The sequence below is a fragment of the Podarcis gaigeae genome, assembly GCF_964106915.1.
Source record: "Podarcis gaigeae genome assembly, chromosome: 3".
Lineage (NCBI taxonomy): Eukaryota > Metazoa > Chordata > Lepidosauria > Squamata > Lacertidae > Podarcis > Podarcis gaigeae.
The window spans coordinates 25714595-25728922 of NC_139680.1; the positions used below are offsets into that span (position 1 = coordinate 25714595).

General features: G+C 40.5%; 2 protein-coding genes across 5 annotated transcripts in view; both read left to right on the forward strand.

Moving 5' to 3' along the window:
- The window catches only part of TPO (thyroid peroxidase), a 550495-nt gene that overhangs the window by 439181 nt on the left and 96986 nt on the right, over positions 1-14328 (forward strand). The gene's annotated exons all lie outside the window — the stretch shown is intronic.
- SNTG2 (syntrophin gamma 2) overlaps positions 1-14328 on the forward strand; it is a 218689-nt gene that overhangs the window by 203030 nt on the left and 1331 nt on the right. For all 4 annotated transcript variants that reach the window (XM_083730447.1, XM_083730445.1, XM_083730446.1 and 1 more), the window contains 3 exons: positions 447-656; positions 6744-6836; positions 9456-9566. In XM_083730447.1, coding sequence (XP_083586573.1) covers positions 447-656; positions 6744-6836; positions 9456-9566 — 414 coding nt within the window. The remainder of the gene's footprint in view (positions 1-446; positions 657-6743; positions 6837-9455; positions 9567-14328) is intronic.

Here is a 14328-nt window from a genome sequence, read left to right on the forward strand (position 1 = left end):
TTTCTATTTTCTTGATCTACTTTTGTTGTAAAGGTTCTTTATTTTACTGTTTTGCATTGCTCTTCATTAATTTTAATCAGTCTGTTTGTTTGTAAGCCATCCAGGAAATATTTGTTGATGGGCAACATTCAATAAATAATCATCATCACATACTTTAAATCAGTTTTCCCTGGTTCTCCAATGGTAAAGCCAGGAGAACCAGAAAAATAAATATAAAACATATATATTAATATTGCTTTGCTCCTGGTCATTGATGCTCAACATCACAATGAAACTACAGTTCCTCCTTTTTCTGCATAACTTTAATTCTCAAATTGAAATCCTCACATTCAGCAGGTTATGTTCTTTGATAGAGGGAATTACATTAACAAGAACAAAGAGCAAGTATGTACATTTTCCAGCACTCCTTTCTGATGAAATATCGCTTGCTAAAATATGTCTTTCAGCTCTGGCTTAATGATGATTGCTGGCTACAAGCAAACTTATATCTAGGTATTCACCAAGACTATGAGCTTGAAGACCAGAGGCCATATTGTTTCAGTGTTGTGGTTGGACATGGCAAGAGCCACTATTTCAATGTGGAACTGGGGAGTGACCTGGCAGTATGGGAAAAATCATTTCAAAAAGCAATTTTTTTGGAAGTTCAGAGAACAGGGGTAAGTAATTTAAAATGTACATAGCATGATATTTCAACATCTATGTAAGAATAATAACTAATTTTAAAACACATGTCCCATATATATGAGTGTGCTGAGTAGCAGCCAGTGGGGCAACAGCCTCCTTCTGACTCCAGTCTCACCTTAGGTTACCTGGACATGTTCCTGTCTGGAAGTTACACTTGATCAAGGGAAGCCTCTTGAGAATCCCTTCATTTGGCTGGGATGCAAGGGCAAAATTTCTCCCTGCTGGCAGTCCAATTTTGGAACTTCCTTCCCTTTGAAATCAGAGGGATGCTCACACTGCTGCATCTTAGATGCCAGGTTAAAACCTGACTGTTCAGTCAGACTTTTGGATAACAATGCTCCTGTCACTTACAATAGTTTTAATAGTTGTTTAAATTGTATTTTTTTTATTTTAGTGTTGCTGAATGAGTTGTGTGATTTAAAGTTATTTTTATTGTTAGCAGGCTAGAGATCTGGGGCTGTAGTGTAGGGTAAAGGTAAAGGGACCCATGACCATTAGGTCCAGTTGCGGATGACTCTGGGGTTGTGGCGCTCATCTCGCTTTATTGGCCGAGGGAGGCGGCGTACAGCTTCCGGGTCATGTGGCCAGCATGACTAAGCCACTTCTGGCAAGCCAGAGCAGTGCACAGAAATACTGTTTACCTTCCCGCCGGAGCGGTACCTATTTATCTACTTGCACTTCGTGCTTTCAAACTGCTAGGTTGGCAGGAGCAGGGACCGAGCAATGGGAGCTCACCCCATCATGGGGATTCGAACCACCAACCTTCTGATCGGCAAGCCCTAGGCTCTGTGGGGTTTAACCCACAGCGCCACCCGTGTCCCTGTAGTGTAGGTAAACAGAAGGCAATGATTTGACTCTGTTGATGACCTATGTGAGAAGCTTCTGCTTTGACTGATTTACTTGTTCACAGTGTGGTTCGTAGTCGTATGCTTGCACTATTTACTCACTGCACCCAGTTTACTACAGCAAAAGAAGATGAATTTTAAGCCAAATAAATCTGATTGCACAAAAGTCAGTGGGTCAATGTCAATAGCATTCTTCAACTGGACACAGTTCCTTCTCCTCTGACATTTATTTTTTTTTTAGAAAATGAAAGTTGAAATTTATGCCCCACATCTTAATCTGAACTCTCCCATAGAGCAAACACAGAGGTGGCAAAAATCTATCCATATTAATATTGAGTAATGTATTTTTCCTGTAACTTCATTGGAACAAATATCACTTCCCGGCAGGTCTGCTTCAGAATTCTGCTGCCAGTTTCGTTTTCTTAGCTTGCATTAATCATGTTATTCTAACCACCTACGTGATTTGAAGCACATCAGATGCTACATTATATGCCCCTGCTGATGTTTTCCACTGTTGCCTATTATTACACTATCACCTAGTGGTGCTACAAATTCTAAAGTAGTCTCCATAAAATAAAATAGCTATATTTTTCTACACGCAGCTAAACATTTTAGAAGCCTTAATGTAGTTACATTCTAACAGAGAAATAGTAATGACTAACTTCATTCTATATTATAAAGACAGGCAGATCTGTTTGGGCACGCAAACTTTCTTGAAGATTCTTATAGGGTGCCACATAACATCCAGACAGTGGCTGGGTTCAGGCATAATGTGAAACCATGGTTTGTTTAGATAAGCCATGGTTTGTTTTAATGGCACATTTTGGACTTAGTGGCTTAGTGTTATTATGTAATGAGCACAAATGAACCTTGAGTTCTCATGCTCTTCCTTCTACTCTCCTCCGCTTTGAGAGTTGTTGTTGTTTCAATCAAGCAGTGTCTAAATTTTAAGAAGTAAATTAATAAATCACATACTTCTCTATTAATATTTTTCACATTTTAAAATAATGCAAGTTGGATCATATGAGAACTGGCCTCATCATATTTTCTACATTTTACAATGGCTTTTCTATCATCCTTGTGGGGAGGAGGAAAGAGAAATTTCTGTGAACTAAATTATTTGAACCCATCAAATGAGCAGCGAAGTCCATAGATAAGTATGCTAAGTGTTTTATATTAAAGCCATGTCAGTTAACAGCTGCCACTACACCATGTTGCAATGAGTTCCACATCTACCAATGTGGTGTTACATCCCTGCTAACTTGATTCAGTAGCAGCTACCTCTCCATCCGAAGCATATAATTGCTGCCTGGCAGCTAATGCTAAATTCAGGCAGTAGCTAAAATAGTGTTATACTTTTTTTGGAAGAAAAAAAATCAGTCATCTCCCTGGGACAACAATGCAAAATAAAACTTTCTATAATGGGCTCTATAAATTCAAATGAGATATTAAAAGCTGTTTAATTAGGCTAGATTTATGAGGTCATTAAAAGATAATTATCTGTTTGTTGCCAGAAGAACGGCTTTAATTACACAATTAAGGTTTAGATTGTTTTCATTATGTATAGTAATGCATTACACTTTCACTTTTCTTGGTCATTTTTATGTTGTTAAGTCCATTTCACTTCAAATCTAATTTTAGAAACCCACAGTCTTAAGAATCAATTGCACATCTGCCCTCAGCAGTAAACTTTGGCAGTGTGGGGGTAAATTTAAGTCTGTTTGGCTTTTCCATCAGTTACAAAAACAATAAAGCAAATTCCATGAATGTCACACAGAGCACCTACAAGTTTAAGCCCCTAACTATAGCACCCTAATACAGCCATGGGGAAACTGGAGCCCACCTAATTAGCCCTTTCATGGGTCTTAGTTTGGCCCATGAGGTTTTCCCTCCCCCAACCACATCCGTCTTCTGCACACCTGACATGATATGTAATATCAGGTGAGGAGCAAGTAGAGGATTGCCTGCCAATATACAACAAGGTGCCTTAAAGCACACTCCCCCTTGGGCACTGGCAAGAGAGGCTTACTGTTGCCACCAATCAGTTGACTGCAAATGAGAGCAAGCCAGTAGGAATCAGCTGTGCCTGCTGAATTCATGAGTGCAACCAATCCTAGTAGAATGCAGAGCTTGAAGTCTAATAGGCCCTGAGTGCAGGCTACCTGTGATCAGCTCCCTCTGTAGAAAGTGGATCCTGAAATCTGCATGGATTGGCAGTAAGTTCAAATCCCCATGTGTTTGGCTTGGCTTGGCTTTTCCTTTGTAGCGTAGTATGTGAGGTGGATGGGCCCCACTCACCTGTCAAAATGGCCTGCCAACAATGGGTGAGGGGTGGGGATCAGATCCACTGGTCCCATTCCCCTTCTCTAACATTTCTATAATGCTATGTTCATCTGTGCAGGTGTGTCCTACAGTATTAGTCTTACATAACTTTGCAACCATACTGTTTCCTGAACTATAACAGTGACTCTATACTATTGTGTTTTAATCAGTGCATGCCTCTGATTCTGAAACATATGGGGGGATTATAATGGGAAATGGTACGGATGCTGTCCAGAGGTACATGCAGGAAGGCAATGAGATATAAAAGGCTTGAAATAGCGACTCCAAGGAATAACAACAAGTGCTTGAATAATTGGGGGTGGGGGACAACCAAGAGGGTCTATGATGAAATCCACAGTCCAAACCCCTTTAATTCCATCCCACTTTTAGCTAAAACCTTCCCCTTCCCCTGTTGCTTTGTTTTGCATTGCATTAGCCACGACTAACGAAAGTGCACTGGTTTTAGTTGGCCTACTCTTACTAAGTCAACTACAACCCATTGAACCAGGCATGGGGAAACCTACAACCCACTAGAAGTTGTTGGACTGAAACTCTCATTGGCCATACTGGCTGGAAAGCCACTGATTCCCCACCCCTGCACAGTAGCTCAAGGTGCCATAACATTATAATTCAAGCACTGATGATGACATGGAACTATGTTAAGCTCTTGCCATTGTTTGCATAAGGTGATGGTGATCCTTTGCACAACCTGCTAAGTTTGGTATGCTACCCTGATCCACTCATAAATCAAGGCACTATATTATATCATAAATCAAGGCACTATATTGGTATAGGGGGCAGAACCTTATCCAAATTAAGGCAGAGGAAGGACCAACATAAAAAATAAGATCACTGCAAGTATTCTGTACACTTAAGCACAATAAGGAATGGAACATGCAGAGTGCTATATGCCCCCCCACACAATTGTGCCAATGCTACTGCATAAATATTCAGCCATACTAGTGATATAAGAAATGATACATACAAATAACTCCCTACATTTCTGTGTGTCTCATATTCGTGTTTTGTTTTAAGGCTGGTAATGGTTAGTATAGGGTTGTATAGTTCTGATCATACTCATTACCATTTCAGAGGAAAACTGAAATAAGCATGCAGCATAGTTTTTTTGTGCTGTACTAATTTTAGCATGGTGCATGGAATCAACATGAATAAAGATCACAGAAGCTGAGTTTGAAGTTGATTTACTCTGTGATCAAGCCAGCATACTTCTAAAGGTGCTTTTAACGAGTGTACAGAAAACTGAAATAAGGCTTTGTTATCACAAGGCAGAAGCAATACTCCCGGGGGGAGGGATGGTACTGAAAAAATGCTGGTGCAGATTTGACTCTAGGAGCACAGAATAATCTATTGCAGTTTTCCCAAAGTAGAACATCAGCTCCTAAAGGAGATGTGAGGTCCTGTTAAGCAGAATTCCTCAATTCTAGATTGGTTCTGCCTTGCACTCTGCTCCACTCTAGTTCCAGTTTTTTTTATGAAGAATGTCTGATTTCAGAATTGGTGCATGTGCAGTTTTGCCTTTGTTATTCTTCCTTCTTTAAGTAATCCACATGCACAAGAGATTGTGCTTACTGAAATAACATAGTGTATTATTCTTATTTTATGGTTAATTTTAAACTGAATTTATCTGTATGGGTTTTTTGGGGGGGATTACCTTACTGTACACTACTTAGAGTCTATGGTGTTAAGCAGTATTGGAAGGGCATTAAGCAGCCTGTGTTGCATAAAGTACCCCACAGAGTACATATATCAATAAGGTGCACATTTCTGTGTGCTTTAAAAAAAATGTCCCAAACGGAGCATTACAATGAATATAGGATGTGCTTTCAAAATTTCATCTTCGACCAAAATTATTCAGTGGCCTATTTTACATGTCACTTTTAACAGTAGTTAAAACAAACTGGTTTAAATGCTGCTGCACACAGCTGAAATCATGTGTGCTTCACTTCTCCCCCACTCCTGCTGCAGCCACAGTGCTGGGAAACAACCTATAGTCTGGCCTAGCGTTACATGCACACCTGGGCTCATGGTCTGCTTCCTCTAGACAAACCATAAGCAGTAAGCTAAGAACAAACCTTGATTACCACTTGTGGTTTGATTGTATGCTATGTGTACATGAAGTGTGAAAACTGATGTGTGTATGTATTGATGCATGTGTGCTATGTGTGAGAATAAATTGTGCAGCTGGGTGCATGGATGTGTATAAATGGTTGTGCATGGATGTGTATAAATGGTTGTGCATGGAAGAAAGTGTGTGTGGGATATCCCTGTTGGCTTTTTGCATTGACCCCATCCACCACTGGCAAATAGGGCTGGGAGAAATTTGCCTAAAACCTAGGAAAGTCTCTACATTACTGAGCTAGATGGATCATCGATCTGACTTAGCACAAGGCAGTTTCCAATGTTTCTAACTTTCCTGAACCAGCAGTGAGCCACTGTGGTGCAGTAGTTAGAGCACTGGACTATAGCTGTCAACCTTCCCTTTTTTGTGGGAAATTCCCTTATTCCTGCGCCATTTCCCGCTGCTTCCCACTGCTAACCCAGATTGTTAGATATCCCGTAGACTGACCCCGGGACACGTGAGGCTGCTGATCCCTTTTTTCAAATCTGAGAGTTGACAGCTATGCACTGGACTAGGACCTCAGAGACCAGGTATCAAATCCCTGCTCAGCCATGAAGCTCACTGGATGGCCTCAGGCTGTCCTGGAAGACTGTGACTAGCCTATCTCGTGAGGATAAAATGGGAAGAAAAAGGAACCATGTACACCACCTTGAGCTCCTTATAGGAAAGGTGGAATAGAAATGTGATAAATAATCAATATGCTTGTGGTTTAGTGCTGTTCATCCTATATGCTTTCTTTGCTCTTTTCCCAGTCTAAAACCTATACATGTAGCTGGCAAGGAGAAAGCTTGTGTTTCACCTTAGACTTTGCTTCGGGATTCACCTGCTTTGACAACAAAACAAAGGTACGAGGAAGCAGAAGGCGAAATATAAGAATTTGTTCTGTTATGAAGCACCCATGCTGTTCCTTGAGAAAACAGAACTGTTGCTAATCCTTTTCTGGTGATGGAAAATTCAGGGTGAATCCAATCAAAAACACCTTTGAGCCTATTGGGATGCCTGTTCTATGACATTGAAGTGTATTCTTTCCTGCTGCCATTCCATCAGCAGACCGCTGACCAGTGCAGCTGTTCTGGTGTGAAAGTCCTTTTATAACCATGTCTGCCCATTCCTGATGATGAACTCTTGACAGCCAGCTGTGACTCATTTGCAAGGCATTTCATTTTGCCCAGTAAATGGCTCCAGACACATTCGACACTTAGATGCTATAATCTAAGGACAGCATCTTTTATGGAGGTGTCCTATAACTTTGTTTCCCTGGCTTGAATTATTGTTGCCTAAGGAAGTGCTAGCAGTAGGAGTCGTAACTACATCCCTCCTCCCCACTCCGCTGTTAATCACCAAAATTAACACCTTGAGACAGAATGACCACTGTCCTTGAAGCAGGCTGTGGTATGCCCCGTGTTCAGAAAGCTTTCTCAGACCTTCCAACTTTCACTTCAGTGCTTTAACAGGTGTACACTCAGTGTGACTAACATTGGAAAGAGTCCAGTGCCTGCTGACAGTAGAGGGTTCTTTTAGATCTATAAATAACTGGAAATATTTTTAATTAGTTTTTAACAAATGGCTTGTAAGTCACTTGGCACATTTTGTTGTTCTTGTTGCACGTAAAAATTATTTATGTGCCTTTCCCATCAAACTGACCTTATGAGCCACTTCACTGACATGTGAGCTCAAGGCCCTGAATATGCACACAGGGTCGGCCCTACCATTAGCCGGAGTGAGGCAGCTGCCTTAGGCAGCAGATATTTGTAGTGAAGAGGAATGCTTCTGTTTATGGGGCTGAGGGTGGGGGGTGGCAGCACCTCAAGCATTAAATGTTTTGGGCTAGTTCTGCATACATAGCAAGGTAAGTTCCAAAACCTTCAAATAGTAATCAGGTGAAATTTTATCAGCATGAAGAAGGATGTGAAGAGCGCAGAACTAGAATTTTATATATGAGAAAGACACCAACTATATAAAATTAAGTTATTTTTGAAAGCTAATGGAATATCAAGTAAGCCCTTTGCAAACAGCTTGGATTTGAATTTTAAACTTCACGTTTGATTTAAGGGGATATGGCTTGCCTCATATCAAATTAACCAATACACTTTCAGTCAGAAAGAGAAGATTATTACATCTGCATTACCTGTGTCAATGTTTAATGATGGAACAGAATGCTTGATCAATGAAATACTGCTCCGACTAAATCCTTTAACAGAAAGAGCTGTAAAGTGCTCCACCACAGCAGTAACTTCACATTGATTCCCTAATAAAAGGACAAAATTTTAACCAACAGTAAGGGGGGGAAGTAGAAATTTCATTATGACAGTAAGAAAAGAGAAGCCGAGGCAGAGATACTGTGTACATAAAAGAACTGTGTCAGACTGACTACTTTAAAAACATTATACCTTGAAGGTTTGCTATGAGACTGAACAAAGGCCTGTCCAAACAAAAATTCTTCCAAGTAGTCATGTTTGCCATCTATGGAAGGTCCCCCCCCCCCCACGCCACCACTATTTATTTTTCTGCGTCTTCTGATATTGTGTTCTCTAGGTTGATCTAAGTGACCATTCTCTCAGGCTCATAGGAAAGGGAAATGTCTCCCTACAACATAGAGGATAATCTTAATATCACACCATAGAATTTCATGCAAGTTCGTTAATGGTGTGATGTTCCATTTCCTGTGCATCTTTTTCTTAGCTACTTTAGCATTCACAGAACCTGACCATTTCCATCATAATTCATGGGGTGACATTCATCGTGCTTATTTACCAGTGCCAGCAGAACAGACACTTGCGCAATGGAGCTACTTTCTTTCCTCTCGCTACCACCCCCTGCTCCCCACCTCCAAATCTTTTCTAGAGGGTCCCCAATCTGCTGGAGCAGATTTTGGGGGCATGAGGGGGACTGCAGTGGAGAGAGTGGAAGGAGCAATCCTGTTTTGCAAATATAAATCCAGTCTGTCGGCAGATTAATACAAATGGATATCACCTGTGGAATTCCGATGGAAGTGAAATGCTTCTGTAAGTGCTAATGCAGCTAAGAGGATTATTAGAAATAGGATGTTGCACAAATAAAGAAGACCACATCAAAGTCCAAATCATGGTATTAAATAAATAATTATAACTATAACTGTAACGTTCTGTTCAGTGTTTTTAGTGATAAAATGCCTTCCATTTCAGTTCTGAAATTACTGAAAATTTCTTTCGAGCATGGAATTTCACCACACTGATATGAAACAAGGAAATAAAATCCACACTGAGATAAATACTGTGAAGTAACAATATGTTGAGTGCCCTCCTAAGCATAGTAAACCAACAAACCTTTAGCAGTTTTGTGTGCTGATTGGAAGGAAGTAATCATCAGTTTCCCCCCAAAATAGCAACATACCATTTATTTCTTCTTTATTTCTAACCCAAAATGTTCAATTGTTTCGGGAAAGTGAATATTCAAAATGTTAACTATCTTTCATTTCTTTGCAGAATGTCCTCTGGAGATTTAAATTTTCTCAGCTCAAAGGGTCATCAGATGATGGGAAAACTCGTGTGAAGCTGCTTTTCCAGAATACAGAAACCAAACAAATTGAGACAAAGGTTGGCAAATGAATATTGCTGTGTTATATGAAACTGAATTTATATCAAAATCTTGATTCCAGTTCACCTTACATAGTCAATTATAATTTTGAGTTTTCTCGTTTTTGTGCCATGCAAGCCAGGTCACAAATAACCATCTAGTATTGCTCATAGATTATTACACAAAAACATCAGAGATTATGGCCACTTTTTTGTCACTCTATGTGCAATTGATCAGGCATGGATGCCTGATTTTAACATGCCACAACTGAAAGAAATAATAAAAAAGACAATGTGACTGGCCTACTCTAGCAACCTACCTTAAGCCTTCAACACAGTAGTCAAACCACTGACTATTACTTAGCTTTATTAATTAATACTCATTGACTCCAAGCTACTTTTGCCTGCATCTTTCAGCAGCTCAGAAGCATCTACTTTCATCAGAAAAATTGCCTACTTAGGGAATAAATAACACATACATGAACTTTCAATCTAAATTGCAGCCTCTCAAATAGACATTGGGTTAAAACAGTGGTAAGGGAAAGAATCTGGCTGGCAGGCCTGATCCTGACGCTCCCTACCCCTTGCAGGCCACAGTCCCTGATTTTCATGTCAGTCTGACTAAAATATTAAATTGGTAACTAATCCTGTGCAGTTTTCATAACCCACCTCACCCCACCTCTTCCCTTCTCCACACAGATATTTATCAGCTTTTGTAAAGTAATTTGAGAATTCCCCAAATTGTCATAACATTTTTGTGCTTGTACAAATCCTCACGTACGTGTAGCTTTAAGGTGTTACCAGAAGAACGAAATGGAAGATGATTGATGGGATCAAGGGACAGGCCAATACTAGCATTCAAGACCTGTTTTGGATTCAGAATCATTGCTAGGACACAGGAGAAAGAAAGGCTGATAACCTCAACATTTATTATTGATGCAGTTTGTAGTACAGTAGTGACCGAGTTACTGATGGGAGCGATGGATTTTTGGGAGAGGCAGATGGTGCTGGTCAGGAAAGTGTAGCCAATAATGAGAAACACAAAATGTCATCAAATAAATGCAAGTTTCATTCCCCTTGAGTAGATAAGCTAGTAAATGTCAACAGCAGCCCAGTAAAGAATTATTTCAGCATTTGTTGGGCAGCAAACACTATGGTTAAGTTTATGATAACGTTTTCCCTAAACATTTTTGTTTGAATCTTTATATTAAAAAATTATATATTCAGTGAGATTCAATTTCACACTATTGACTTTTGGGCAAAGGAGCTGCCCACAGTTTTCCTGTATTAAATATTATGGGGTTTTTATGTTGCCATTTTATAGAGACAAAACAAGAGCTCCCCACAAATATGCTAGAACCTTGTTGCACACATCTGTCTCCTCCCTAAGCAACAAACAAATAATATATATATATATTGAAACAACTGAAGCAAAATTGAAAACTTAGTTTAAAACTGAGAGAACCAGACCATGAACCTTAGTTATGTAAAAGACATGGATGAGCTGAAGAAAACAAGACAACCTCTCTGGAAAGGCTTTTAAAAACTCTGGTGCCACAACCAAAAGCCCCTCTGTCTAGCACTGGGGTAGTTCTTCAGATGGACTGTTGAACTACAACTCCCATCAACCCCAGCCACTTGTTAGGCAGTGGTGCGAGTTGTAGTCCAACAACTTCCAAAGTGCAGCCCATTGGTTACCCCTGACGTAGCAGTGACCTGACTCTCTTCATTTGGTTCAGCCACTTTAGAGCAGAGCATCTGAAGATTTCAGTACAGTGGTACCTCGGGTTACAGACGCTTCAGGTTACAGGACTCTGCTAACCCAGAAATATTACCTCAAGTTAAGAACTTTGCTTCAGGATGAGAACGGTGGGGGGCGAAAGTCTTTGCTCCCCCCCGCCTGCCTTCAAAAGCCGTCCGGGAGAGCGGAGAATCGCAGTGCGTTTCTCCGCTCTCCCGGGAAGCAAGCCCATAGGGAAAATCGTCTAGCGAAGCGACGCAAAAACCGAAAAACCCTTTCGTCTTGCGGGTTTTTCGTCTTGCGAGGCATTCGTCTTGCGGGGCACCACTGTATTTATTTTCAGGAGCTTGATGGTGCTGAGCTTCCTGTGTGCTCGTTTCTATCAATATCAACAGGATAACCTATAGATATTACTGATATTGCATGACGTCTTGCATCAGTAGCAAGCTGCATTCAAAACAGTTGAAATTCAAAGTAATTTCATTGTTCTGTGCTATCTGGTAGGAAAGCAGTTTGCTGATTAGTTTACTGCCCAACAAGTATCCTTGAGACACAAACATATTTATGTGAAGAAGTTTTGTGCAGAAGGAATATGTAAAATTTAGTGGGTCCAACAGCAACTAGCTAGCACTTAGATGTGTGCAGAAGTGTGAAGGGCTATGTTCAATACCTCGACATACCTGTTGGGAAGCCAGGGTGCTTAAAAACATTTATTGCAGCTGAACTGGTACCCCACATACCGTATAGATAACAATAACATAAATGGAACTGCCTTTTCAAACGCTGAGATTTTTTTTCCTTCAGTGTATCATAGCTGGCAGATTTGCAGGGGAAATGATGTAGGTTTAGCGGGGGGAGGAGGGGACTTATGAACATTGAGAAACGTCTGAGGGATGTGTACACTGGCTTTTAAAAGCAAACATTCCACCAATATTTCCTTCCAAATGTAAGCATACAGTACATTTTAAATTAATTTAAAAAAAATAAAAAAAAATCTATATACATATCCCTGGGGCTCAAAAGCTTACACTGGCTGCCCATATACCACCAGCCAAGTCTTGTATTAATTCACAAGTCTTAGCAACTAGAGACTAGGATACCTCAGGGACTCCCTGATCCCTGCTTGATCCCTGAGGTCTTCAAAGTAGCCACTGTTTGTGGTCGCCCATGGCTTGAATTCACAAGGAGCTGCATGTTCAGTAAGGAGGGCTCAATTTTGTGAAACACTTTTGAAACGGAGATCACTCAGGCCCCCAGTGTTGAACTTCCAGTGCTTACTGAAGACTTAAAAAAAAAATCCAGCAGGCTTTTAAATTGAATTCTGATTTCATAGTTTTAACTCATTTCAGTCTTATTGAGTTGCATTGGGACTTCTGTACAACCAGCTGTGATTGAGGGGTATACTGATTGTTGAAATAAATATTCAGTGAAAAGTATCTGCAGGTAGAAAGAGACATCCCTCTCTTAAACTCCCCATGTATTTCATTGTTTCACATATTTTGGGGGTACAGATGTCTCCCATCACCACCCCTATCCCTGACTGTACAATGGTATCTCAGGTTAAGAACTTAATTCGTTCTGGAGGTCCGTTCTTAACCTGAAACTGTTCTTAACCTGAGGTAGCACTTTAGCTAATGGGGCCTCCTGCTACCGTTGCGCCGCTGCTGCATGATTTCTGTTCTCATCCTGAAGCAAAGGTCGTAACCCGAGGTTCTATTTCTGGGTTAGCAGAGTCTGTAACCTGAAGGGTCTGTGACCCGAGGTACCACTGTACTAGATACCAGTTCTAGGAATCTTCATTTGAAGAAGGACACAAACTGTTGTACAAGAACAGGTTAAAATGCACACAAAAGCAATTTAAGCATTGCTCATCGCTCAAGACATTTTCCTTGATTATGTGAAATGGGCCTCTTGTTTTTAACTTGCCACTTGATAGCGCAGATGTGTGACATTCTGGCTGGTGGCTACTGCTGGAATTGTATCAAGCCCCAGTATAGGTTGGACCTGAAACAGGGAGAAGGAATATGGGCAGAAGAGAAAGTAAAACCTGCTGCATAAAGTTGCTAAGAGGTTTCTGGAAGGTGAAAGCAGATTCTAAATTATAGAGAACTGCACACTTATGGTGCCTGGGGGCTAGTAATGCCTCCATGGAGTTTTCTTCCCTTCTGACCAACCTCCAGACATAAATCTCCAGTACTCTCTCATTTTACAGGGAAACTTAACTCAGTAGAGAGCTGTTCACTTTGCTACAGTTCAGGGACAGAGGGAGCAGAAAGCAGTTTTTCCTGCATCAATATCCTTACAAGCCCCTAAATGCAAGTAATCCGTATTGCTTTCAGTGCTCCACAACTGTGTACAGGCCTCCAGTTTAAGCAATTTTGCAATCCCAGAAGGATTAGCTTTTAGTTATCCTTCTGTAATATAGTGAGACAAAGTAGTAATTTGAACCACAAAACTGAAAAAATGAGGATGTAAGAAACCTCCCTGAGAACTTTTGCTAGCCTTGTGAACACTCTTTTCTTTTTTTGTAGCTTCTTTTGAAATTCTTCAGCTGTATTACCAAATGAGGGAATGACAAACCCTGGCCTAAAGCTTTGAATTTTGCTTTAGGCCAGATCTGGTGACAGCTTAGAGATGTTCCAAGCACCCTAAGAAACTTCACTAGTCTTACTAAAATGGTTTTGACTTCCTTTGAAATTCATACAGTGTTTCACCTGAGGAGGAACTTGAGCATTCATTTCAAACTTTCCCTCAGCTGCCATTTCAGCAGCAGCAGCACTAGAAATATACAAGGTGACATTCTTCTTTAATCTACGAATACATAAAGTGGCTCCCGCAATCCTATCTCCAGCAACTCACACAGAATCTCTCATTTGGATCCAGACTTACTTCTGAGTTGACATGGTTAGGATTGTGCTCTAAGTCCTATTGAATTCAATGCAGCTTCATTACTTAGAGTACACCCACTGAAATCAATGGGACTTCATAAAAGGGCCAGGAAGGCTGAAAACAATAAGTGAACCAAAACACATTCCTACTTAG